The sequence below is a fragment of the Salvelinus sp. IW2-2015 genome, linkage group LG20 (genome assembly GCF_002910315.2).
Source record: "Salvelinus sp. IW2-2015 linkage group LG20, ASM291031v2, whole genome shotgun sequence".
Classification (NCBI taxonomy): Eukaryota; Metazoa; Chordata; class Actinopteri; order Salmoniformes; family Salmonidae; genus Salvelinus; species Salvelinus sp. IW2-2015.
This window is the reverse complement of record NC_036860.1, coordinates 18,482,924-18,509,591: the sequence shown is the minus strand read 5'-3', so window position 1 is coordinate 18,509,591 and position 26,668 is coordinate 18,482,924. Positions and strand designations below refer to the sequence as shown.

The 26,668-nt window shown below is 44.2% G+C and overlaps 1 protein-coding gene across 1 annotated transcript in view; it reads left to right on the top strand.

The window, feature by feature from the left end:
- Positions 1 to 26,668, top strand: part of LOC111981851 (peripheral-type benzodiazepine receptor-associated protein 1-like) — a 168,374-nt gene that overhangs the window by 100,846 nt on the left and 40,860 nt on the right. Inside the window, exons 6-15 of the mRNA XM_070449720.1 lie at positions 2,255 to 2,458; positions 13,030 to 13,212; positions 14,142 to 14,225; positions 14,594 to 14,683; positions 14,928 to 15,050; positions 15,322 to 15,426; positions 17,651 to 17,701; positions 18,624 to 18,751; positions 20,424 to 20,515; positions 20,912 to 21,291. Of these exons, the coding sequence (XP_070305821.1) occupies positions 2,255 to 2,458; positions 13,030 to 13,212; positions 14,142 to 14,225; positions 14,594 to 14,683; positions 14,928 to 15,050; positions 15,322 to 15,426; positions 17,651 to 17,701; positions 18,624 to 18,751; positions 20,424 to 20,515; positions 20,912 to 21,291 (1,440 nt within the window). The remainder of the gene's footprint in view (positions 1 to 2,254; positions 2,459 to 13,029; positions 13,213 to 14,141; positions 14,226 to 14,593; positions 14,684 to 14,927; positions 15,051 to 15,321; positions 15,427 to 17,650; positions 17,702 to 18,623; positions 18,752 to 20,423; positions 20,516 to 20,911; positions 21,292 to 26,668) is intronic.

Below are 26,668 nucleotides of genomic sequence, written 5' to 3'. Positions count from 1 at the left end.
TGAGCTGACAAGGTAAAAATCTGTCGTTCTGCCCCTGAACAAGGCAGTTAACCCAAGGTTAACAAGTATGACAAGGCCGTCATTTAAAATAATGTGTTCTTAACTGACTTGCCTAGTTAAATAAAGGTGTAAAAAAATACGTCCAATAATACCGATTTACGATTGTTATGAAAACTTGAAATCGTCCCTAATTAATCGGCCATTCCGATTAATCGGTCGACCTCTACACAGGACTGATGGTAGCAATCACCTTGTCTTCTCCGAACAAGCTTTTTTCTGGATGCCCCAAACAATCGGAAAGGGGATTCATCAGAGAAAAGGACTTTATCCCAGTCCTCAGCAGTCCAATCCCTGTACCTTTTGCAGAATATCAGTCAGTCCCTGATGTTTTTCCTGGAGAGAAGTGGCTTCTTTGCTGCCCTTCTTGACACCAGGCCATCCTCCAAAAGTCTTCGCCTCACTGTGCGTGCAGATGCACTCACACCTGCCTGCTGCCATTCCTGAGCAAGCACTGTACTGGTGGTTCCCCAATCCCGCAGCTGAATCTACTTTAGGAGACGGTCCTGGCTCTTGCTGGACTTTCTTGGGTGCCCTGAAGCCTTCTTCATAACAATTGAACCGCTCTCCTTGAAGTTCTTGATGATCCAATAAATGGTTGATTTAGGTACAATCTTACTGGCAGCAATATCCTTGCCTGTGAAGCCCTTTTTGTGCAAAGCAATGATGATGGCACGTGTTTCCTTTCAGGTAACCAAGATTTACAGAGGAAGAACAATGATTCCAAGCACCACCCACCTTTTGAATTTTCCAGTCTGTTATTCAAACTCAATCAGAATGACAGAGTGATCTCCAGCCTTGTCCCAGGTGGTTGCCTGCAGTGCAGCAAGAGCACCTTCAGGCTATCCTCAAACCCTACATCCCAATCCTAGCACTCTGTTCCGCCACCTCTGGTCTCTTGGCCCTCCCACCCCTGCGGGAGGGCAGCTCCCGCTCAGCCCATTCAAAGCTCTTCTCTGTACTGGCACCCCAATGGTGGAACAAGCTTCCCCCTAAAGTCAGGAAAGCGGAGCCCCTGCCCATCTTTCTAAAACATCTGAAACCTTATCTCTTTGAATAGTATTTTAGATATCTCTCACGGCGTCTCCACTTGAGGTCCCCCCATGCTCCACTCGAGGCCCCCCAACCCCCCACCCCCCCGACAATCAACCCGCTATAGTGGGCTGCTGGGAGTTTTTTTTGCCTGGCCACTGTGCCCAGGTTAATGAGGCCACATTGTTGACAGAAAAGGCCTCAAAAAAAGTTAATGAATCCATACAGCCAAGTAATAATTCATCATAGATCAATCATTTATTTCCATACATATATTTCATATCAATGTTAAAATAATCCAGGTTCTTCTCATAATAGTAGAAACAAGTGTCATTAATCACCCACAGACGGGTTAATAATAATGGACTATTCCACGTGCATTGTTTCACGCAATATGATTGCAAATGTGACTTTCATTGAAATTAAGCTATGAGGCACTTTCAAGTGGGGCAGAGAAAATACATTTTTATTTTAACTGAAGTTAACCTTTACCTAATTTAACAGTTCTTTAGTAAAAAGACAGGTGTTGCTGATAATACTGCCATCTTGTCGAAGCAGAGGAGATGTATGTTTAGCCCATATATCTCATGCTGCCTGGCAAAAAGAGTATGGCATGTCATATTATTTTTGGCCAGACAGTATCAGATATATGGGCTACATATAGTAAGACAGAGGGGTGCTGTTTCCCTCGCTTGGATGCTTTCTCCGGTGAGATAGTTTCAGCCATTTACGAATTGAAAGAAAGTTGGCAGGTGCACATTGCACTGTTAGGATGCTGGAATTATTTTGGATGAACGTGCGAAGGTAGCCTACTTTTTTAAGTGATTTGTGTGTCATTCAGATGAAAACATCATGACTGGTTGTGTTTATGGCACATTAAAAGGTAATACATTTTTACAGTTAAATTACATATCGTTACTCTAAAACCCATACTTAATGTGTGTGGGGGTGCTCAGACTGGCCGCTGCCTGGGGCCTCCAAGTCACTAAGTGTGCCCCTTGTGAGGATAATACTGAGGATGATGATGAGCCTGATGCATCACTTTATAATAATGTGACTAAGACAAGAGGGAGAGAGTCATTGTTTTCCCAGCCTGAGCGGAAAAGTCCTCAAGCATTACAAGGAATTGTTTCACATATCTTTGACATCTGTGTGTGTGTTGCAGGGCTGCCCTGTACCGTCGGGCATGGTGGAGTTTGAGAGGTTGCTGAGGGAGTCCCAGAAGGAGGTGCTGAGGCTCCAGAGGCAACTGTCAGTCTCCTCCTCCAGAGTCACCTCCTCTAAGGAAACATTCTCTAAAGAAACCTCCTGCAGGGAGCACAACGGCCACGACAGGCCCTGCACACCCGAGGAGAAGAGGAAAGAGAATGTAAGGACTGGAACTATTTAATAATATAATAAATACCATTTAGCAGACGCTTTTATGTAAAGCGACTAACAGTCATTCGTGCATGGCTCCAACACTGCCCCCTGTTGATGGTAAAGAGCACTACATCAGAGCTGTATAGGACCAGAATACCTTTTGCCCTGTTAGAAAAAGAACTCAAAGCAACGGACCTGGGTTCAAAAAGGTTTAAAAATAAATTTGAATGCTTTAGCTGTACCTGATTGAGCTTGCCTGTTGCAATGTAACCAATAGAAAACTCTTAAATGCACAAACCATACCCACCTGGCACCAGAGATACTTTTGAGGAGATGGGAAACTCCATTGGAATCATATTAACGCCCATTGTGTACTTTGCCTGTACGTTGTCAATGGCCCACGCAGTGCATTTTGGGTACACTCTGACAAGGAGATCTCTCCTTCAAGGCATTAATGGGAGTCAATTGGGCGCTAGCACAAAATCCAAACATGAGCACAAATTGAACAAGAAGCTCAACATTACAAATATTTTCCAGGATTTGAGGTAATTAACTTGTTCTCTGTAATATCGTATAGCTTTGAAATCGTGACATTACGTACTAGAAATCGTGACATTACGTAATAGTCCAGGTGGCCATTGTTCAGCAGTCTTATGGCTTGGGGAAAAGGCTGTTAAGGAGCCTTTTGCCAGGTCTCTGACCTCCCTATAGGCTGTCTCATCATTGTCGGTGATCAGGCCTACCACCGTTGTGTCATCAGCAAACTTAATGATGGTATTGGAGTTGTGCTTGGCCATGCAGTCTTGGGTGAACAGGGAGTACAGGAGGGGACTAAGCACGCACCCCTAAAGGACCCCCGTGTTGTGGAAGAAATAGCACAAGCAATATGTATAACCTAGAAGTACCCACCCAGATGTAACTGCCCATCTAAGTACTATTTATCTCCAAACACCACATTTTGCTTCCAGTGTGCTTCCGTCCAGATGTTGAGGTTTAAACCATCCAGCTGCTGTGGAATGAGTACAGTGCTGCAGCATTTCCCAAAAGGCAGCACAGCGCGAGGCTGAGTGTGCGGTGACGTGACGCAGCGTGTTTAGGGCCAAGTTTGAGATTAGGCTGAAGCTGACTGACTGACACGGACCGGGTCATGTCTTTTCATTACGAGGGGTGGATGGATAGATCTAATAGCTCTCTGTGCTGTGCTGTACTCTCAGGGTTATGCTGATAGAGCTGACTACAGTAATCTGCCTGACTGCCAGGGGACGTAATGAGATGATTCCCTGTCTTGAACTTGGGCCTGATTTAGAGACACAAGTCACACGCTCCCTCTGCTCTCTCTGCAACACTGATGACTAAAGAGTTCTTAGAAATAGTTAATTTCCTCTCACTCACTACACTACACCCAGATGTGACGGCAGGATAAACCAGATGTCAGAAAATGTTCACATTTTGGTTGCAGACTCAATTTAATAAGATGTAAATATATAAATTAATTTTAAAAACTTTGGTTTAAAAAGAAATACATCTTAAGACATGCATTTCAAGACAATACTTATCTTATTTATCTATGTATTGTATGACAACATAAAGTTAGAGTCAAAATTCACTTTGCTCTTTGCAGCTTAGATGAGAATGCTGGTTCTGGTAATCTGTCATTTGTGTGACACACACATACATACAGAGTGACACACACATGCACGCACACCACAGAAAGGGGCCATGTTGTGTGGCTGTCCACTCTAATCCCCTTTAACAACAGAATGGTACAGTCCAGTAATCCTCTCTCTGTTGCCGTGGTAGCAGTGAGAGGGTTTTGGATGGTAGGTAACGTTAAGACTCCAGCCGACTCTCCTACCAAACACTTTCCTAGCCGATCACCCGCCTCGCCCTGCCTTGCCCCTGCTCTGGATAATTGGGGGCCGGGGATAGCCTTGACGTTGCCACAGATCACTGGAGAGGGGTAGGTTGTATTTGGTGGGGGTGTGTGTTGGTGTCTTTATGTCCCAGTAACTCTGTGTTTGTGGTTAACCTTGTAGTATACCCCCTAGGTACTGTAGGACTCTAAGCTAGACAGGACAGTTTCAGGAGAAATAATCAGACATATCTAGCACTTTGCAGAATAATCATCAACGTGCAATATAGTTAAGGTTTAGGAAATCTAGATATTATAAGTCTTTGAAACGGGCAAGTGAAAATGTCATCAGAGGAAAAGATTACCATAGCCCGCTGCCTGTAGCTTCAGCTTGGCTGCTCTGTTGGCATTACGTGTTCTCTATGTTATTATTGCACATGATGAGTCCCAACTAAGTGGATTTCTTCTGCAGATCTAATATCGCTGTTGCGTTTCAATATGCATTTCACTAAAAATCCCACAGCCGAGGACTACTTGTGGAGTCACAGTGACACCTTTCTCCAAAACCTGTTTTGGAACTGTCAGTCAGATATTTCAGATCCCAGATGTGGGAATTTAGACAGCAGCCAGCAGCATATCGTCCGTGAATTAGTGACCGCCAGGCCAGGATTGTGGACAAAGCAGCATTATGATAGCAGTATGGCATCGATGATGATACGTAGCTGTATTAAAACAGAAAACCAAACCAGCAGCCAGGCCAATCCAATCCATTTAAGGTGCTTTTAAAAAGAAGTGATCCAGTTACCTGTTTCAGTAGTCCTCCACAGGGATTACACCAATGTGCTTATTGCATCCTATCCAGGCCCAGGGCTCTGCTGACTGAATGGGATGTGACACTACTGCTGTAAGCATGGACCTGGCCTAGAGTACCTTAACCTAGAGTATAAATCTATGGTATGTTAAGTGTGTACAGTATGTCCATGTACAGTAGCATGGACCTGGCCTTCCATACTCTACCTATAGTATGCGTAGAATAAACATCTATTTTGTGTAAAGAAAGTGTACCCAAACATTCTTCAGCCCAGGTGCTTGACTGAGGGACTTGAAAATAAAGTAAAAACATTCCTCACCTCAGGACACTTCAACGGGTGAATATCAAGGAAAATAAAGAAAAGGCACTGTTTCTGCATAGAGCTGATGATTTATTTATGGGACATACAAACAGGACTGTCTGTAGTATATGTGTAGTATTATGCATAGTATATGCTTTATTAGTTACCAATGTTCTTCTGGCATCCTGGACCAGGGCTGACTGAATGGGTTCTTTTGACACTACTGCAGTAAGCATGGACCTGGCTTACTTTATGGATGGACTACACCTATAGGATGTGTATGGTGCTTTAGTAGGAATGGAGCTATAGTATGTGTAGGTTGAACAGTGTGTGCTTTAGTAAGCATGGACCTGCCCTACTGTCCCTCAGTAACCATTAAATAAACCTAGTGTAGTGGGCATGTACTATTGAAAGCGTGAGCCATGCTTTAGGTCAATGTGCTTTAGTATGTTGTAGTCCAAGTATGAATCAGGTCTTGTGTGACGTTTTATAGGCTCTCCGTTTAGCCATGGACCGGGCCTTGTGTTGCATTGTCCATGTCGTATGTGTGTAGGCATAGTGCACATCATGCTTTAGGAAGCACGGATCCAGGCTACTGCTAGTAGGCATATTGTATAGTTTACCCGCTCAGTAGATATGAACTAGGCTTTTTGTGCAGTTGTTTTATAGTTAATAAACTACTGGTTTGATAACCTCAGGCTATGCCTTGTGCTGTGTCAGGTAAAGTAGTGTATGTGTGGTCCAGAGATGGTTGCCAAGGCCAGGTGTTTGTTGTGTAGTCATGGACCACTCCTGTGGCTTCATGTGGCTGGACACAGAGTTAGGTGGAATTCATGGTTCACACCCTATTATTACAACTTCACAAGCCTCATCTAATTGGCTCTTATCGAGGCATGGACGTGATGTCAGAATAGACTGCAGACTAGTATCATGGCTGTGAACTATGATTGAAGCTTGTGTTTTTTGGGGTAACAAAGCCTCAGGAGTGGATGCAACAGTCATGGTGTGGTCACAATGGAAAGACTTCCCACTTGCTTTACCACCAAACAATGATCAAATACAACTGAAGTGCTGCCGACTCCACACTAACCGTCAGGTCCGCCACTTTCTGTCCTATGGATCTAGCTGATCTATCGTCTCCTCTCTTTCCTTGCTGTGTAAATAAAGTACAAAATCTGGATAAAAACTAACAAATGAAACAATGTATTACACTAAAAACCAACAAAAACAACATTGCTTCTGCCACCTGCCCTGCAGAAGTACTTTTCTTTCCTGCCACTGCCGCAAGCCGTTACAGATGAGTAGTTACTAAGTAGTTACTGTAATTGAAAAGAAGCCAGCCATACCCATAATTGACTGACAAGTTACATTGCATAATGTTGCACAACGATTCCAACAATGCAATGTCAATGTGCATGTTCTGACATTTGGAGTGATTGGTTTAGTGGAGCGGGTTGTGAGCTTCAAGTTCCTCGATGTCCACATTCACTAAGGACCTATCATGGCCCAAACACCAACACAGTCGGGAAGAGGGCACAGCAACGCCTCTTTCCCCTCAGGAGGCTGAAAAGATTTGGCATGGGCCCTCAGATCCTCAAAAAGTTCTACAGCTGCACCATGACTGTACCATCTTGACAGGCTGCATCACCGCTTGGTATGGAAACTGCTCGGCAACTGCAAGGCGCTACAGAGGGTAATGCGTACCGCCCAGTACATCACTGGGGCCGAACTCTTTGCCATCCAGGACCTCTATACCAGGCAGTGTCAGAGGAAGGCCCTAAAAATGGTCAAAGACGCCAGCCACCTAGGTCCATAGACTGTTCCCTCTGCTACCGCATGGCACTGGGGCGGCAAATCTGGGACCAAAAGGCTCATGAAAAGCTTTTACCCCCAAGCCATAAGACTGATGAACATTTAATCAAATGGCTACCCTGACAATTAACATTGTTTTTATAATTATAAAGGGGTCAATGTTATTATTTAAATTTTTTCACTGACTCTCTTGCACTGGCTCTATGCACACTCACTAGACTGTACCCACACACTCACACATACTACACTAACACTTACACTCACACATACTACACTGACATACACACACACACACACACTACGCTAACACGCACAAAAAACATACATGTATATTGATGCCACACACACACACACACACTTGGAAATAGACCCACTTTCACACACTTCACACACAATACTGTTGTTCTGTTTATTATCTATCCTGATTGCCTAGTCACTTTTACCCCTACCTACAGTTGAAGTTGGAAGTTGGAAGTACATACACCTTAGCAAAATACATTTAAACTCAGTTTTTCACAATTCCTGACATTTAATCCTTGTAAAAATTCCCTGTCTTAGGTCAGTTAGGATCACCACTTTATTTTAAGAATGTGAAATGTCAGAATAATAGTTGAGAGAATGATTTATTTCAGCTTTTATTTCCTTCATCACATTCCCAGTGGGTCAGAAGTTTACATACACTCAACTTGGATTCAATATCAGCATGGGACTTGTCTATTTACACACAGAAACAGCACTATACGGGTTAAACACAGCAAGGCATAACACTGCCTGTTGGCTGACAAGTTACTACAGTTTAGTAACAAAATCGCATCCATGGGTGGGCCTGGGAGGGCATAGGCCCACCCACTGGGGAGCCAGGCCCAGCCAATCACAATACGTTTTTCCCCACAAAAGGGCTTTATTACAGACAGAAATACTACTCAGTTTCATCAGCTGTCTGGGTGGCTGGTATCAGACGATCCCGCAGGTGAAGAAGCCGGATGTGGAGGTCTTGGGCTGGCATGGTTACACGAGGTCTGCGGTCTATTCCACTCCTGAGGCCGGTTGGACGTACTGCCAAATTCTCTAAAACGACAATAGCCTAGGCTTATGGTAGAGAAAATAGCATTTCTCTGGCAACAGCTCTGGTGAACATTCCTGCAGTCAGCATGCCAATTGAACGCTACCTCAAAACCTGAGACGTCTTTGGCATTGGATTGTGTGACAAAACTGCACATTTTAGAGTGGTGTTTTTTTGGTCCCAAATACAAGGTTTCTTGATATGCCACACCTGTCAGGTGGATGGATTATCTTGGCAAAGGAGAAATGCTTACTAACAGGGATGTAAACAAATTTCCCCCAAAAAATGTTGAGAAATATGCTTTTTGTGCATATGGAAAGTTTCTGGCGTGTTTTATTTCGGCTAATGAAACATGGGAGCAACACTTTACATGTTGCGTTTTATATTTTTGTTCTGTATATATCACATAGCTCACACTCAACACATTAGGCATTATGCAACATCGTCTCTCTCTGTGTCTTCCCCTCAAATACTATCTGACCTGCATGCCACACTGCCTGAACTCTGATAATCTGTGGCTCTGATCTCTGAACCACAGCATTGTGGGCAAACACTCAAATTCCCTCCTTATACATGCCTATCTGAGCTCAGGGGACCGACTGCTTTCACTCCCTCACTTCCCTAGAACAATGGACTGGGCTTAGGTGTACTGACAGTCGGACAGTATTCTATTCTACGGTTCTATTTTAGGTATTCTATTCCACTCCTGATGTTTCATGAATATTTTTTTTTGCTCATAGTAACCTTAATAATGATAATAGTAATAATAATACAGTTATTTTCCCTGGCTCGTGTTCTATATTGTAAGTGTGTGAGTGCTCATGTGTGCAAGTATATTATGTGGTCTCAAATGGCTAGCAACACTGAGCGGTCTCTTCATAGAGGTATAAGCAGTCACTTCAGAGAGAGTTTTCTCTTCACATGGCGCTGGCTGGTCCTTACTTTGATCCTGTTACTCGGTCATAGCCTTGTCTGCACTAGCCTAGTTCTACAGGATTAGATAAGTAGGTGTGGCTCTAAAATTAGAGACCTGATTCCTGACTCTTAACACGCTGAAGCTAGGGTGACAAGGAGAAGACACTAATGTCATCCAGATCCAGAGCCACTTCCCCACACTTAGTTCCCCTCCCCAGCCACAGCTGTTATTTCTCTATGAACAAATTAACAACAGACTTTCAGTATGTCTATAGAGAAGGGCATTCTACATGTACTGCACTGACACAAACGACTCTATGATTGGCTGAAAGAAATTGATAATAAGAAGATGGTGGGAGCTGTACTCTTAGATTTCAGTGCAGCCTTTGATATTATAGACCATAATCTGTGTCATTGATATTCTACACAGGGACACTCGAAGTAAATCTTAAGAGTCATTGTTTATTAATAGTTAACTGGAGAGGTTCCAACAATCTTGATGCACCATATTACACGTCTGTCAGGAGCTCTATTGGGGCAGTCCTGTTAGATATCTTATATACTGCTTACAGACACGTTACATACGCATGATTTAGCGTATTCATCATTCATAATTAATTCATCATTAACGTTTGGTTCATGCAAAATATTAAAGTAAGAAATCAATCCAACACAAACTGACATTAACAAAAACAATACAGACATACAAACAGAAACAATACAATACAAAAACAGCATTCTTAATACCACAACTGACTAAACAAGTTCTACAGGCTCTAGTTTTATCATATCTTGACTACTGCCCGGCAATATGGTCAGGTGCTGCAAAGAAAGACATAAAAAAAGCTACAGCTGGCTCACAACAGAACAGAACATATTGCCCTAAAAATGTTCCAAGAGAGCTAATGTCAAAATGCATGTTGACCTTTCATGGCTCAAAGTAGAGTAGAGATGGTCTGCCTTCACTTCTCCGTTTTGTTAGAAGTATGAATGTGTTAAAAACTCCAAATTGTCTATTCAGTCAACTAACTTACAGCTCTGACAGACATTCATATTCCACAAGGCATGCAACTAAAGGTCTCTTCATTGTCCCTAAAGCCAAAATGAATTCAAGGCAACGCACAGTAATATATAGAGCCATGATAGCATGGAACTCCTTGCCATCTCAAATCACTCAAGGAAGCAGCAAAAGTAGCTTTTTAAAATGAATTAAACCTCACATCAAAGCACAACGCCACTGACCTAAATAACTATAGTGTCACCCTCCTGAGCACATCTGGTGTTTGGGTTAAAGATAAGATGTGCCCTTGGCATCAGGATATCAGGGCTTGCTCAGAGAAAGAAATTGTAAGCAAAGCCTCAGTAGAGTAAGGACATACTGCTCCTTATGATATGATAGTCTGGTCAGCTTACTGATGTTAGTTTTATTGATGTGTATAAAAGTCTATTCTTATTTTTTGTGTGACTGGTGAAGGCTGCTGGGTGTGAGTGTGGTGAGGGGAATGGGAAATGGAAATGGGAAACAACTCCATAAGAGAACTGTAGGAAACTCGATATCAAGGGGACTTTATTCATTTTATGAATTTGTCCAAAGGCCACGCACTATACCTCAGTTAAATCTTTGTGGGCGGTAGACTGTAACACGGCAAATGTTTGGTTAAGTTCATATCTATGCACTAGACAGGGCACTAGACAGGGCAAAGGACGTAAGTGAAGCCCTTCTGACTTTAAGTGTATTGAACGGACTGACTTTAAGTGTATTGAACGGAGTGGAGTGATGGATCTCTAAAAAGTCCACATATGAATCTGAAGGATTAAATTGGTACTCTATCTGTAGCTCATGGCTATGAGCAGGGGGTGATATACTTCATAGAAGCCCCAATCTGATGATGAATCTGTTCAATTTATTGAACGGAGTGGAGTGATGGAGCTCTAAAAAGTCTACATATGTAAAGTGAAGGATTCAATTGAAACTTTAGATATAGGAAACTCCAACACAGTTGCTGAGGTGATGGATTAAAGTGAAGCCTTAGCGGGGAGAAAACTCCATCTGTTGTTCATTTATGAGTTGAATGGCATGGTTGCTAGGGTGAAATCTGTGGTTGAAGCCTTAGCTGGAGGAATTATTGTGTTTCCATTGACATTTTCATTGCACTTGCAGTCAGTAGCATCTATGAATCATTATTATGAATAGTATTGATGTCAAACGGGAGAACCAAGGACACGGGTGGTTCCTAATGTTGTGAGATTCTCGTTAGTGTTTACAGAACAACTGGTTCTGAGAGATTAGGATCAGGACTTGCGTTTGTAACAGTAAGCAACTGTAACAAAATGGATGACTTCAGTGTAGCTGTTATTATGAGTACATGTTGCATGGACTGCTAAGGCATAAAAATATAAAAGTGTGTATTCTTATTTTAAATGTATGTAGTTCTGTACCTGTCTACTCATGCTATGTATTGTAATTTTTTCTACATCTAATTTATGTAGTTTTGTACCTGTCTATTCATGTTTTGTATTATGTCATTTTATGTAGTTCTGTCCTTCAGCTGTAATTGTCTATTGATGGTATGTATTATGTCATGTTTTATATTTTTGGTGGAACCCAGGAAGAGTACCTGCAGCTTTGGCTGTAGCTAATATGGATCCTAATAGAATACTAATACATCAGCACCTGTATTTAAAAAGCGTCTCAGATTAGGAGTGCTGATAGAGCATCAGTTTTCTCTTCTCATAATGAATATGGGGGGATACCTGATACTCGATCAGCACTCCTACTCTGCTTAGTTGATACGGGTTCAGAAGTACTCTCTTTCTCCTAACTCGAAGAATCGCCTAACTCTAAGCAGTGTATTATAATCGTAAAGGAATATCAATTAAAGGAGAGGAGGGACTCTCCTTTCTAAAGAATACTTAAGAGTTACATCCAGTCTGCTAGTATTGGTATGTGAGTCACGGTTCAGGCTGGAGGGATTCCCTGTGGATTAGATGACTGTAAAGGAGTCCGAGGAGTCAGGCCACTGGGAAGGAAGAAAGGCTGGAGGATAGCTGTATTATAATCCCTGTCTATCTGTCAATTGGTTGGTGCTGAGAGTCAGGTTTATATTACACAACCTTGAGGTTGATATTACACATTTGTGTTCTGCTATTATTCTGCTATGTTCTCTTTTAGCCCCTTTGTTTGACACAGCTCTCTACACAGGGGGAATGATGCTCACGTCTAATTCATTGAAACGCTTTTCAATCAAGCCGTTAGCCAAAGAAAATTGTTTTCTCATGGTTTCCATAGATTTGAATGATGGGCTTTGCACCTCTGTCGGTCTGGGTATTATTATGTCTAGTCTGGCTTTAGCCTTACAGAGCCAGTGTGAAACTTCTGGGTTCAAATACATTTCAGTATCTGGCATTTTAAATAATTTTTCTGTGTATATGAGTTTTTCAAATACTTTGCAAGTGTATTTCCAAATACATTCACATATCTTTTCAAATAAAATTCTTTGAATGTATATGAAAGTAATTGAGATATTTGAATCCAGGTCTGTTCATTACGTTGACTTATGTAATACTCAAGGTGTCAAGGTTTGCCCTTGCCTTACCCCATTCTTTATCTTCTTTAATCTGTATCAAGTGAGGTTTAATTATTATGTGCACGGATGCGCTTCACACTGCTACAACGTGGAAACTACGGAACTAAAACAGTGGAGAACGGTCTTAGTAGTTGCGAAAATTGACCCATTATGTGTTTACTTTGTGCATGCAACGTCATCTCGCAGAGTCTGCCTTTTAGGCATAATTGTGAACTTCCTGGTTTGTGCCCTTGGCAGGTTGCAGCAGAGACCCCGTGTGTGGCGTTAGATGAGGCTCCATCCAGGTGTGAGGAGACTCCCAGAGAGGAGGAGGAGTCAGGGTCGCGAGTGACCCCACCCCCACTGGGTCTCTGCCCCGCCCCCACCCCTAGCCTCTCCCACCAGGAGGAGCACACAGAGGAGCAGCAACTACAGTTGCTGGTGAGAACAAATACATCAATGCCACAAACGCACACACACTCACACACATATGATTGACCCACTCACCTCGTACAATATACATCCCTGTCATGGCTAGCTATACTGACACATACACACATGCACATACCTCTCGTTGGAGACTGGACTGATATTATGAGTGGGATATGATGTAATGTTTGCTTGTAGTCTGGAGGATGGCTCACAGACAAATAATCGTTAGAACAAATTAGGCCACAGGTCTTCGCTTTTTAATAATCAATATTGTCGTGCTGCAGCTGTTGCGTCTAGTCAGTCAATTAGCCACTGAGTCCCCCCACACAGCACACATAACAGTCCTTCTGCAGTCATCATAATGCTTGGTTATTCTGTTGTGTCTGGCGATGAATGTTGAAATAAGCCGATTTTTATTTATTTATTTTTTCCATTTCGCTACTGGGGGGTGGGGGGGCCTGCATGACTGTGCATGTAAGCTGCATTTAGAGTAATTAAAGAATGCTAAGCTTGTTAATACCTCGTTGTTACCATGTCAGAGGTCAATATGGAAATCAAGAGCTTATATTTTATTTTGGAGCCAAAACAGATTGATCGTGATTTGTGCAGACACTTTTTGTCAAACACAAAAATGATATGTTAATATGCTTTGACATCTGATATGCACGACAGGGTATCATAGACATGGTACTGTAGCTGGGTAGACTCACAGAACAGTGTACATGTGCATGATAGTCTTACTGTCTGATGTCAAATAGGCCTGTCACGTTTAGGAATAGGCAGCCAAAAACAACACGCATATGATCACAACACTAAAAGCTCCTATTTCAAACACCGTGTTCGGATTTCAATGGGGCGAATATGGTCAGATATGGATGTTTCTGACGCATGTAGGTCGTGTAGTCGCTGTAACGTGACATGCTCTGGCTTTGTTTCAGGAACAGGAGCTGAGTAAGAAGAGAAAAGAATGTGAAAACCTTGAGCATGAAGTAAGGAAGAGACAAAAGAAATGTCTAGATTTGGTAAGAAAACCTTAGGGCCGTCCACTCGTGTTTTTACTACTGTACTCTCAGCGTGCTACTACCTGTGGACCAGGTGTTATGACCAGCGGAAGCTGGTGAAGTGAGAACATCCCACTGGAATGGAATGAATGGAACAGTATCAACCACATGAAACACAAGGTTCCAATAATTCCATTCCAGCCATTACATTAAACCCATCCTGAAATGAAAGTGACACCAGCCTCCACTGATTACAGCACTAATGTTACGGCTGTACTACAGTATAGTGACTATACTCTCTCTTGACTGGGACTGATGAGAAATAATGGCTTCATCCCTGGCTGTTGAATCTGAGTCTTGTCTTCTTGTTGTCGTTTGTGCTCTGACAGGAGAGCCTGCTTGAGGATGAGCGGGGCAAAAATGAACAACTAGAGGAGGAGGCGGATCTCCTCAGGAGGAAGGCACAGCTGCTCGACCAGGTCAGTCTCCATTCTATTCTATTGAGGGCCTCTTAGGCTTACTGTTGTTTTGATGACAGAATAAATCTCTACATTATGGTTCAAATGGGAACCCTCAACAGTCTTTTCTGTCGTGAACCTTCAGTAGACCGGAAGGGCTTCTGTTTCTATGTTGGAATGGGACAGTATTTGTTTTGTCTGTCCTTCTCATGCTAGTCATGAGGAATGTCAGTACTCTCTCTCTATCCCCATCCCTCTCTCTCAGGCCCGGGTTGAGAATGAAGAGCTGAGGGAAGACCTCTCTGAAGTGACCGCTCAACGTGATTCAGTTCTCGAGGAGAACCAGAGACTCCGTGCCAAACTGGAGAACCTAGAGCAGGTCCTAAAGGTACAGGCTCCAGTCTTCTGTTGCAACACTTCCAAGTTTCACTATTTCAAAACAAATGTGACGAATCCGGAGATCCCTGGGGCCAGGTTCACTTTGACTACAAACATAGTAGTGTTAGCATTTATTAGTGGTGTTGCCAGTATGCATTTGCTAGTAGTGTTGTCATTTGTCTGGGAATTTGCCTCATGGAATCCGAGAGTAGAGAATATAGAGTAATTATGTCAGTGTTGTTTGACTACATGAAATACGTGTCTCCTTTGATTGCTTGCAGCATATGCGAGAGGTCGCTGAGCGAAGGCAGCAGCTGGAACTAGAACATGAGCAGGCACTGGCTATCCTCAAGTTTAAACAGGATGAGATCAAACGGCTACAGCGGGTGAGCAGCACCGTACATGGCCTCTGGTCCTCTGTAGCTCAGTTGGTAGAGCATGGTGCTTATAATGCCAGGACAGTGGGTTCAATTCCCAGGACCTATACGTAAAATGTATACTTACATAGAAATATATATAAATGGCATATACAGTGCATTTGGAAAGTAATCAGACCCCTTCCCTTTTTCCACATTTTGTTACGTTACAGCCTTATTATCAAATGGATTATATTGTTTGTTTTTTCTCATCATTCTACACACAATACCCCATAATGACAAAGCAAAAACTGTTTTTTATAATTTTTTACAAATGTATTCTATCCATTTTTTATATCCTTATGTACATAAGTATTCAGAACCTTTGCAATTAGTCTTGAAATTGAGCTCAGGTGCATCCGGTTTCCATTGATCATCCTTGAGATGTTTCTACTACTTGATTGGAGTCCGCCTGTGGTAAATTCAATTGATTGGTTGCAGTGGATTCAGACCCCTTGATTTTTTTTAGGTTACAGCATTATTGTATTTTTATTTTATTTATTTTTTTCCCCCTCATCAGTATACACACAAAGCAAAAAAAAATTTTTTGAAATGTTTGCTAATATAAATATCAAATTTACATAAGTACTCAGACCCTTTACTCAATACTTTGTTGAAGCACCTTTGGCAGCGAGTACAGCCTCGAGTCTTCTTGGGTATGACGCTACAAGCTTGGCACAACTGTATTTGGGGACTTTCTCCCATTCTTCTCTGTAGATCCTCTCAAGCTTTGTCAGGTTGTATGGGGAGCGTTGCTGCAGAGCTATTTTCAGGTCTCTCCAAAGATGTTAGATCGGGTTCAAGTCCGGGCTCTGGCTAGGCCACTCAAGAACATTCAGAGACTTGTCCCAAAGCCACTCCTGCATTGTCTTGGCTGTGTGCTTAGGGTCGTTGTCCTGTTGGAAGGTGAACCTTCGCCCCCAGTCTGAGGTCCTGAGCGCTCTGGAGCACGTTTTCATCAAGGATCTCTCTGTACTTTGCTCTGTTCATCTTTCCCTCGATCCTGACTAGTATCCCAGTCCCCGGCACTGAAAAACATCCCCACAGCACGATGCTGCCACTACCATGCTTCACCGTATGGATGGTGCAGGTTTCCTCCAGACGTGATGCTTCGCATTCAGGCCAAAGAGTTCAATCTTGGTTTCATCAAACCAGAGAATCTTGTTTCTCATGGTCTGAGAGGCAAATTCCAAGTGGGCTGTCAGTGCCTTTTACTGAGGAATAGCTTCTGTCTGGTCACTCTACCATAAAGGCATGATTGGTGGAGTGCTGCATAGATGCTTTTTCCTTCTGGAAGGTTATCCCATCTCCACAGAGGAACTCTAGAGCTCTGTCCAAGTRACCATCGGGTTCTTGGTCACCTCCCTGACCAAGACCATTCTCCCCCGATTGCTTAGTTTGGCCGGGCGGCCAGCTCTAGGAAGTGTCTTGGTGATTCCAAACTTCTTCCGTTTAAGAATGATGGAGGCCACTGTGTTCTTGAGGACCTTCAATGCTGCAGAAATGTTGTGGTACCCTTCCCCAGATCTGTCCCTCGACACAATCCTGGCTCTGAGCTCTACGGACAGTTCTTTCGACCTCTTGGCTTGGTTTTTGCTCTGACATACACTGTTGACTGTGGGACCTTATATAGACAGGTGTGTGTCTTTCCAAACCATGTCCAACCAATTGAATTTACCACAGGTACCAATCAAGATGTAGAAACATCTCAAGATTGATCAATGGAAACAGGATGCACCTGAGCGCAATTTCGAGTCTCATAGCAAAGGGTCTGGATACTTATGTAAATAAGGTATTTCTGTTTTTTGTTTTAATACATTTGCAAAAAAATCAAAAATTGTTTTCACCTTGTTATTATGGGTTATTGTGTGTAGATTGCTAAGGATTGCTTTTTATTTAATCCATTTTAGATGTAACGTTACAAAGTAGAAAAAGTCAGAGTCTGAATACTTTCCAAATGCACTGTATATAACCACAACTGCCAAGAAACCCTGTTCCCAGCAATCACTCCACAAAACCCAATCAAACTCAAATAAAAAATGTCCATCACTTATATTATGGGTAATTAAGACTTTGTCCAGTAGGAGGCAGCCTTTGGGTGCAAAGTTGTTTGTTTAGTTCTAGAGAGAACTTTTGAGAGGGACTAGATGTGAACTAATAAATAAAAAACAGTGTTTATTTTTCCATTCAACAGGCTGAGTTTTTTGCCAAGAGGGAGCATGAGGGGGTGGTACAGTTGCTGGAGGTAAGTCTAGTCTTGATCTTGTATTTTTATGGTGCCAATAGAGGTCTAGAGCTTGTATTTCTATAGTGCAGACAGAGGTCTAGATCTTATACTTCTATGGTGGAGTGTACGTCTATGCTGCATAGATGCTTTTTCCTTTTGGAAGGTTCTCCCATCTCCACAGAGGAACTTCTATGGTGCAGACAGAGGTCTAGATCTTGTATTTCTATGTTTCTGATTATATTTCTATTGGTGCAGAGGTGCGGTTGTTGTAGTTCTATAGACACTACATTATCATTCCCTCTCTGTCACATGAAGGTTGCCTGGCTGTGTAACACAGGACTGTCTATAAAAGGCAGGGCCTCCCTCAACATGCTATAGTATAGTTCTACAGACTTGGCTAATGAGACTGAGGTGAACATGCATGCTCGAGGGGAATATATCAATATTTATCTAAGCCACACTAGCTAGTGGAAGTCACTGACTCTCTCTCTCTCTCTCCCCAGAGAAGTGAGGGGTAGAGTGTGTTCGTTTTAGAGCAGGGATCAGGAACGATTTTTTCTTGAGCGGAAGGTCAGGGGGCCGGAACATAATTACAAATAATTTGTAGACTGCAAATTGACCGCAAGAAGCCCAAACAGATATAGTATTTTACCAAAGCATAATCATTTCAAACCTTGCTTACATTTGTGTACGACCACATATATCTCTCTATTATGCGTGGGAATACTTTGGAAAAGATTTCCAAACTAAAAATCACTTGGAGCTGATTTGCTAGTGTTTCTACAGTATTTTATGTTCAACAATTTAACGGTGAAAGAACCTCCGACAGACTGATCATCATAGTGTATATTGTCATTGTGTCAATAAACCCTTTGTTATACATTGTGTTCATGTGTTGTGTTTCTCTGTGTAAATGAAGTGTGTATGTATTCTGTTGTAGGACTTGATCCAGCTTGTGTTGCAGAGGGAGCTGGTACAGTACCGTTACGCTCCTGTTTTGTTTGAATTGCTCATTACTATTCCTCCTACTCTCTTCCTCTCCATCTCTCTAAACAAAGACCATCACTTGTAAAAGTCTCTCTCTCCCTCCAGAGGAGGTATGGAAGACAGAGAGAAATAGTGATGAGATCATAGTGTCCATACGGTCCGTTTCTATCCCCATCTCTATGATTTACGCTGACGGACCCTTCTCTCTCAGGACCTGGACTCTAATCTATTAACCATGTTTTTCTTCCTCAACTCCACTTTTCACAAGCATGAGTTTGTTTTGAAAGTGCTTTTTTTTCTGTGCTTTGTTTCCCTGCTAACCAGACTACTCTGGACTGCATGCAGGTACCAGCAACACAAAGCCTCTGTCCTGATACTCTAGCCCAGATCCCAACCTCATCCACCCTGTTACCAACCCCCACCTTAAGCCTCTGTGTAGATAGATAGACAGACTACTACACCTTGCCTTTACAAAGTCCTAGACACAAGTGTCCTTGCAGCAAGTAGTGGCTAGTTAGTTTGAGAATCAAGGACAAATTTAAATGTGACCGGTGATACCCTGATTAGGGCTGTGGCGGTGATTGTCAAGCAAATAACTGACAGTCTCACAGTAACTTACCTTTATTAACATAAACACATTTAGCATCTCCTGGCTTCCATGCATAGCCTACAAGCCACTGATGCAGACCTTTGGAACATCTGCATTTTTAAAAGTCTAATAAATCCATGTAATATAGCCTACACCTTCACAATAAATCCATTATTTATTTTAGACAGGTCTAAAGAAACATTATATGAAGAAAATGTAGTCTATTTCAGAAGAACAGAATAGCATACTGAGTTGTCCTTATGTTAGGTCCTGATCTGGCTATGCCATATGGCTGTAGGCTACACTAGTTAATATAGCGAACAAGATTTGCTTAGAATTCTGTGACATTATTTTATACTATTTTATAGTATGAAGAATACAATTTAACATAACTGACTAAAATAGAAATGATATTTTCTCCAAACGATTTGAGGGAGTGTAAAGGCAGTCATTGTTGTTCTCCTCCTCAGACGAGGAGGAGCATGGATCGGACCAAGATCGATTTTGATTAATCATACTTTTAATGAAAACAGCAAACAAGACACTACAAAACAACAAACGTGACTAACCTTCAACCGTCCTGTGTGGCCCAAAAACTGACACAGGAACAAACACCCACAAACCCCAGTGAAACCCTGGCTGCCTTAGTATGACTCTCAGAGACAAACGATACACACCTTGCTCTAATTGAGAATCATACCAGGCCGAACACAAAACCAACATAGAAATACAAAACATAGACTACCCACCCAACACTCACGCCCTGACCAATAAGACATACAAAACAAAAGAAAACAGGTCAGGAACGTGACAGAACCCCCCCTCAAGTGCGAACGCCGGCGCACCAGCACAAAGTCCAGGGAGGGTCTGGGTGGGCATCTGACCACTGGTGTGCTCAGGCTCCGGACGCTGTCCCCACACCCACATAGTCACTCCCCGCTTATCCCCTCCCAATGACCACCCTCCAACTAAAACCACCTAAATGAAGGGCAGCACCGGGATAAGGGCGGCACCGGATAAGGCGGGCACCGGATAAGGGCGCACCGGATGAAGGCGGCACCGGATAAGGGCGGCAGTCCTGGCTGAGGACTCTGGCAGTCTGGCTGAGGGCTCTGCAGTCCTGGCTGAGGGACTCTGGCAGTCCCTGGCTTGAGGACTCGGCAGTCCTGGCGGAGGACGTCTGCAGGTCCTGGCTGAGGGACTCCGGCAGGTCCTGGCTGAGGACTCCGGCAGGTCCTGGCTGAGGACTCCGGCAGGTCCTGGCTGAGGGACTCCGCAGGTCCTGGCTGAGGGACTCCGGCAGGTCCTGGCTGAGGGACTCATCCGCAGGCGCAGGTCCTGGCTGAGGGACTCCGGCAGGTCCGGCTGAGGGACTCCGGCAGTCCGCAGGCTGAGTCCGGCTGAGGGACTCCGCAGGTCCGGCTGAGGATCCGGCAGCTCCGGTCTGGCGAAGCTCTGCTGATCCGTCTGGCGGAAGGCTCTGGCTGATCCCGTCTCGGGAAGGCTCTGGCTGATCCGGTCTGCGGAATGCTCTGGCTGATCCGGTCTGGCGGAAGCTCTGGCTGATCCGGTCTGGCGGAAGGCTCTGGCTGATCCGTCTGGCGGAATGCTCTGGCTGACCTTCTGGCGGAACTCTGGCTGATCCGGTCTAGGAGCTCTGGCTGATCCGGTCTGGCGGAAGCTCTCTGCCGGATCTGGCGAAGCTCGGCGCTCCTGTCTGGCGGAGCTCTACGGCTCCTGTCTGCGGACGGCTCTGCGGCTCATGGCAGACGCGCCTTTGCAGGCTCATTGCAGACGGGCGGCTTTGCAGGCTCATGGCAGACGGCGCTCTTGCAGCTCATGCAGACGGACGGCTTGCGAGGCTCATGGCAGACGGACATTCAGACGGCGTAGGGCAGACGGGCAGTTCACAGCCGCTGGGCAGACGGGCCAGTTCAGGCGCCGCTGGCAGACGGGCATTCAGGCGCCCGCGGGCAGACGGGCAGTTCAGCGCCGCGGGCAGACGGCAGACTCTGGCCGGCTGAGACGCACTGTAGGCCCTGGTGCGTGGTACCGGAACTGGAGGTACCGGATGAGGCACGCACCTCAGGCGAGTGCGGGAACAGGAACAGGGCACACTGGACTCTCGTGGCGCACTCTAGCCTGGTGCGTGTACCGGAACTGGAGGTACCGGGCTGAGGGCACGCACCTCAGGGCAAGTGCGGGGAGAAGGAACAGTGCGTCCAGGGCTCTTGGAGACGCACAGAAGCTTGGTGCGTGGTGCCGGAACTGGAGCACTGGGCTGGAGACACGCACCATAGGGAGATTGCGTGAAGAGGAACAGGCTCTGGAGATTGCACTGGAAGCCTGGTGCGTGGTGTAGGCACTGGTGGTACTGAGCTGGGGGGGAAGGTGCGCCGGATATACCGGACCGTGAAGGAGGACACGTGCTCTTGAGCACCGAGCCTCCCCAACCTTACCAGGTTTGAATGGTCCCCGTAGCCCTGCCAGTGCGCGAGGTGGAATAGCCCGCACTGGGCTATGCAGGCGAACCGGGACACCACCTGTAAGGCTGGTGCCATGTACGCCGGCCCGAGGAGACGTACTGGGAGACCAGATACGTTGGCCGCTTCATGCACTCGGCTCGATGCCCAACCTAGCCCTTCCCATCTGCGCAAGGTGGAATAGCCCGCACGTGGCTAAGGCACGCTACTGGGACACCGTGCGCTTTACCGCATAACACGGGTCTGACCAGTACGACGCCCTCTTACCCACGGCAAGCCCGGGGAGTTGCTCAGGTTCCAACCCGGCTTCGCCACACTCCCCCTTTAGCCCCCCCCCAAGAAATTTTTGGGTGAGCCTCTCGGGCTTCCAGCCTCTCATACGTGCTGGCCTCCTCAATTCCACCGCTCCTGGGCTGTGGCTGCCTTCTTTCTCCTCCCGCGAGGTCGATGTCACACCAACCTTAGCCCAGGGTCCTTCTCCGTTGAATATTGTTCCCAACTCCATTCCTCCTCTCTCCATTGCTTTAGTTCCTTTCCTCCGGCCCAATCCGCTTTGTCCTGTATGGTGGGTGTTTCTGTAAGGCAGTCATTGTTGTTCTCCTCCTCAGACGAGGAGACATGGATCGGACCAAGATGCGGATTGGGATTAATCATACTTTTAATGAAAACAGCAAACAAGACACTACAAAACAACAAACGTGACTAACCTTCAACCGTCCTGTGGCCCCAAACACTGACACAGGAACAAACACCACAAAACCCCAGTGAAAACCTGGCTGCCTTAGTATGACTCTCAGAGACAAACGATACACACCTGTCTCTAATTGAGAATCATACCAGCCGAACACAAAACCCAACATAGAAATACAAAACATAGACTACCCACCCAACACTCACGCCCTGACCAATAAAGACATACAAAACAAGAGAAAACAGGTCAGGAACGTGACAGGGAGTGCGCACATGCAGCTATTTTGTGTTGAGCGGTTAACAAAGAAACAGCTACTCCTATATGCTGAATGTAGATGTATTTATGCAACTTTAGGCTAAATGTTTAGATGATGGAACTTATGATGATTTGAAAAGAGTTGCATGAAAGGCATCAGTCTCTCATTCACAATTTGAAAAGTACTTTATAATATTCTCATCAGGCCTTATGTAACTTTAGTTGTGATACAAATGTTGGGCTGTATGTTTACATTTTTAATACATTCTAAGGCTGCATTATTTGAAAAAATGATGCATGAAACGCATGAAAGGCATGAGCTCTGCTTTGTTTTTTGCGCAGGCTGTACACACTTCATCAGTCTCTCCTTCACAATTTGACAAGCACTTGATAATGCCTCGAATTTCCCTGCTGCATTCCCTTTGTGTGGCCATAATGCCTCCTAAAAGGCTGAATGCTAAAAAAAAATCCATACCTTTTGCGGCTAGTGGCCGTTGTGCCCTTGGGCTGAATTTAACAATTATAATTCGTGCCGAAACACCTCTCACTCACATGGCTCTCCATCACGTGATCTGGTCTTTCTCACAGGCTACAAGTACAGGCTGCGCGAAGACATCGGGCTGCAACTGCGTGCGTCCTTGTCCAAGGCGCATATTGTAGATATTGGAAGAACTGTCCACATTTACTTTTCGTCAGCTGAAAAGCAAAAGCACTAGCACATGTCAATCTACTATCCCCCATAGTACAAAAGTTGACCTATAAATATTCCAAACATACATAGTCTTGAACAGTTGTGGGATACGATAGATCCCAAATTAATACAACCACTAGGATCAAAAAACCTGTTTCAAGCAATGAGCCTGACGCAGCAGATGAGAACATTTAGCTCAAAATGTTGATATACTATTAGGCTATTTCTTCACATTATAAGCACAGCAATGCGCACAGGACAGTAGGCTATAAGCGCAGGAAAAGCAGGAAAACACCATTCTCATAAGTGACCACAAATGCGATTTATACATGTTTTGCTTTTATTATGAAGGTAATTTTTATGATGAAAATGATCTTCCCCAAACTAGAAACTCACGTACAGTGGGGAGAACTTTTGCAGGTTTTCCTACTTACAAAGCATGTAGAGGTCTGTAATTTTTATCATAGGTACACTTCAACTGTGAGAGAAGGAATCTAAAACAAAAATCCAGAAAATCACATTGTATGATTTTTAAGTAATTAATTTGCATTTTATTGCATGACATAAGTATTTGATACATCAGAAAAGCAGAACTGAATATTTGGTACAGAAACCTTAGTTTGCAATTACAGAGATCATACGTTTCCTGTAGTTCTTGACCAGGTTTGCACACACTGCAGCAGGGATTTTGGCCCACTCCTCCATACAGACCTTCTCCAGATCCTTCAGGTTTCGGGCTGTCGCTGGGCAATACGGACTTTTCGGCTCCCCTCCAAAGATTTTCTATTGGGTTCAGTCTGGAGACTGGCTAGGCCACTCCAGGACCTTGAGATGCTTCTTACGGAGCCACTCCTTAGTTGCCCTGGCTGTGTGTTTCGGGTCGTTGTCATGCTGGAAGACCCAGCCACAACCCATCTTCAATGCTCTTTACTGGAGGAAGGAGGTTGTTGGTCAAGATCTCGCGAAATACATGGCCCCATCCATCCTCCCCTCAATACGGTGCAGGTCGTCCTGTCCCCTTTGCAGAAAAGCATCCCCAAAAGAATGATGTTTCCAAACCTCCTGCTTCACGGTTGGGAATGGGTGTTCTTGGGGTTGTACATCATCCTTCTATTCCTCCAAACACGGCGAGTGGAGTTTAGAGCAAAAAGCTCTATTTTTGTCTCATCAGACACATGACCTTGCTCCCATTTCCTCCTTCGTATCATCCAGATGGTCATTGGCAAACTTCGACGGGCCTGGACATGCGCTGGCTTGAGCAGGGGGGACCTTGCGTGCGCTGCAGGATTTTAATCCATGACGGCGTAGGTGTGTTACTAATGTTTCTTTGAGACTGTGTTCCCAAGCTCTCTTTCAGGTCATTGACCAGGTCCTGCCGTGTAGTCTGGGCTGATCCCTCACATTCTTCAATGATCATTGATGCCCCACGAGGTGAAGATCTTGCATGGAGCCCCAGACCGAGGGTGATTGACCGTTCATCGTTGAACTTCTTCCATTTCTAATAACTGTGCCAACAGTTGTTGCCTTCTCACCAAGCTGCTTGGCTATTGTCCTGTAGCCCATCCCATCCTTGTACAGGCTCTACAATTTATCCCTTGATGTCCTTACACCAGCTCTCTTGGTCTTGGCCATTGGGAGAGGTGGAGTCTGTTGATTGAGTGTGTGGACAGGTGTCTTTTATACAGGTAACGAGTTCAAACAGGTGGCAGTTAATACAGGTAATGAGTGGAGAACAGGAGGGCTTCTTAAAGAAAAACTAACAGGTCTGTGAGAGCCGGAATTCTTACTGGTTGGTAGGTGATCAAATACTTATGTCATGCAATAAAATGCAAATTAATTACTTAAAAAATCATACAATGTGATTTTTCTGGATTTTTGGTTTTAGATTCCGTCTCTCACAGTTGAAGTGTACCTATGATAAAAATGACAGACCTCTACATGCTTTGTAAGTAGGAAAACCTGCAAAATCGGCAGTGTATCAAATACTTGTTCTCCCCACTGTATGTATGCCAGTTAGGCTCTACACCCGCTGTAAAGTTATTTGGCCACTTTAGTTGTGATACAAACCTTGTCAAAACATATAGGCCTATGGACTAGGCTACATGAGGTGTGATTTGACTGTGATTTGAAAAAGTTACAAAAATCATAATGCGCTGTTTGCATTAAGCTAGGCTGTCACGCTGGTATAAAGGATTTGGAGACAGGCGCAGGAATACACAATAGGGGTTTTTAATACACCCAAAACAAACACGTATACAAAAACACTGGGCTGTACCCAAACAAACAAGCGAGGGTAAACCTCGTTGAATGACACGGGACGATACCCATAAAACACAACATGCTGCATGCTTTATATAACAGCTGCACCAACGCATAGGTACTCACACCACCAACGGACATGGGAACAGTAACTGACAAAGACAGAGGGAACAGAGGGCACATATATAACATACTAATCAGGGGAAATGGGAACCAGGTGTGTGTAATCAGACAAGACAGTCCGGGGTTGATGATAATGAATCCCGTTCAGTGAAGCCTAGAAAGCCGGTGACGTACTGGTGAACAGAATGAGCATCAGTACCGGGGGGATCCGTGACGTAGGCATTATTCACGAGTGATAATAAATTATTCACAAGTGATATGCTAATGTTGTCACCCATTACACTATTCTTGATTTAATCTTGTCTTTAAATATACTAAATAATATATGTGTGAAATATGTTTTGATTTAGAATGGACCATTATCATGCACCTATCTCGAAACGGGCAATGGAAAAAAATACATGTCATCTAGGCACTTAAAAAGCGATTGGAGGATGCTTTTCACATAGTTCATTTTCATGCCAGCCAGGTAGGCTATAATCCTGTTGTGAAGAGAAGCAATGTGCTAAATTTTAGGAAATTTGAGAAATAAATATGCTAGGCCTAGCCTACAGAAAGCTGATGGGATCCTCCTCTTTTTAATAGAGGCCATCACTCTGTTTTCTGACGCAATTGCATAGCCTATAGAAATGTTACGCAACATGAGCTCATGGGCTCTCATTAAGTGTTTGATTTTCGAATACATTTGCATTGATGTCAGAATGATTAGAGGGACAATAGAGTGCAGAGTACCAGGCAGTTAGCAGCATCAGAGCTTGGAGAAGCCTAATTACCGTCACTAAATGGTCACATGGAATTTGACTGCCATCATTGAATCGTGACCGCCAGTGTGGCGGTAATATGGTCACCGTAACAGCCCTAAACCTGAGGCCGTATTTATTGTCTCTGGGGACTTTAATAAAGCAAA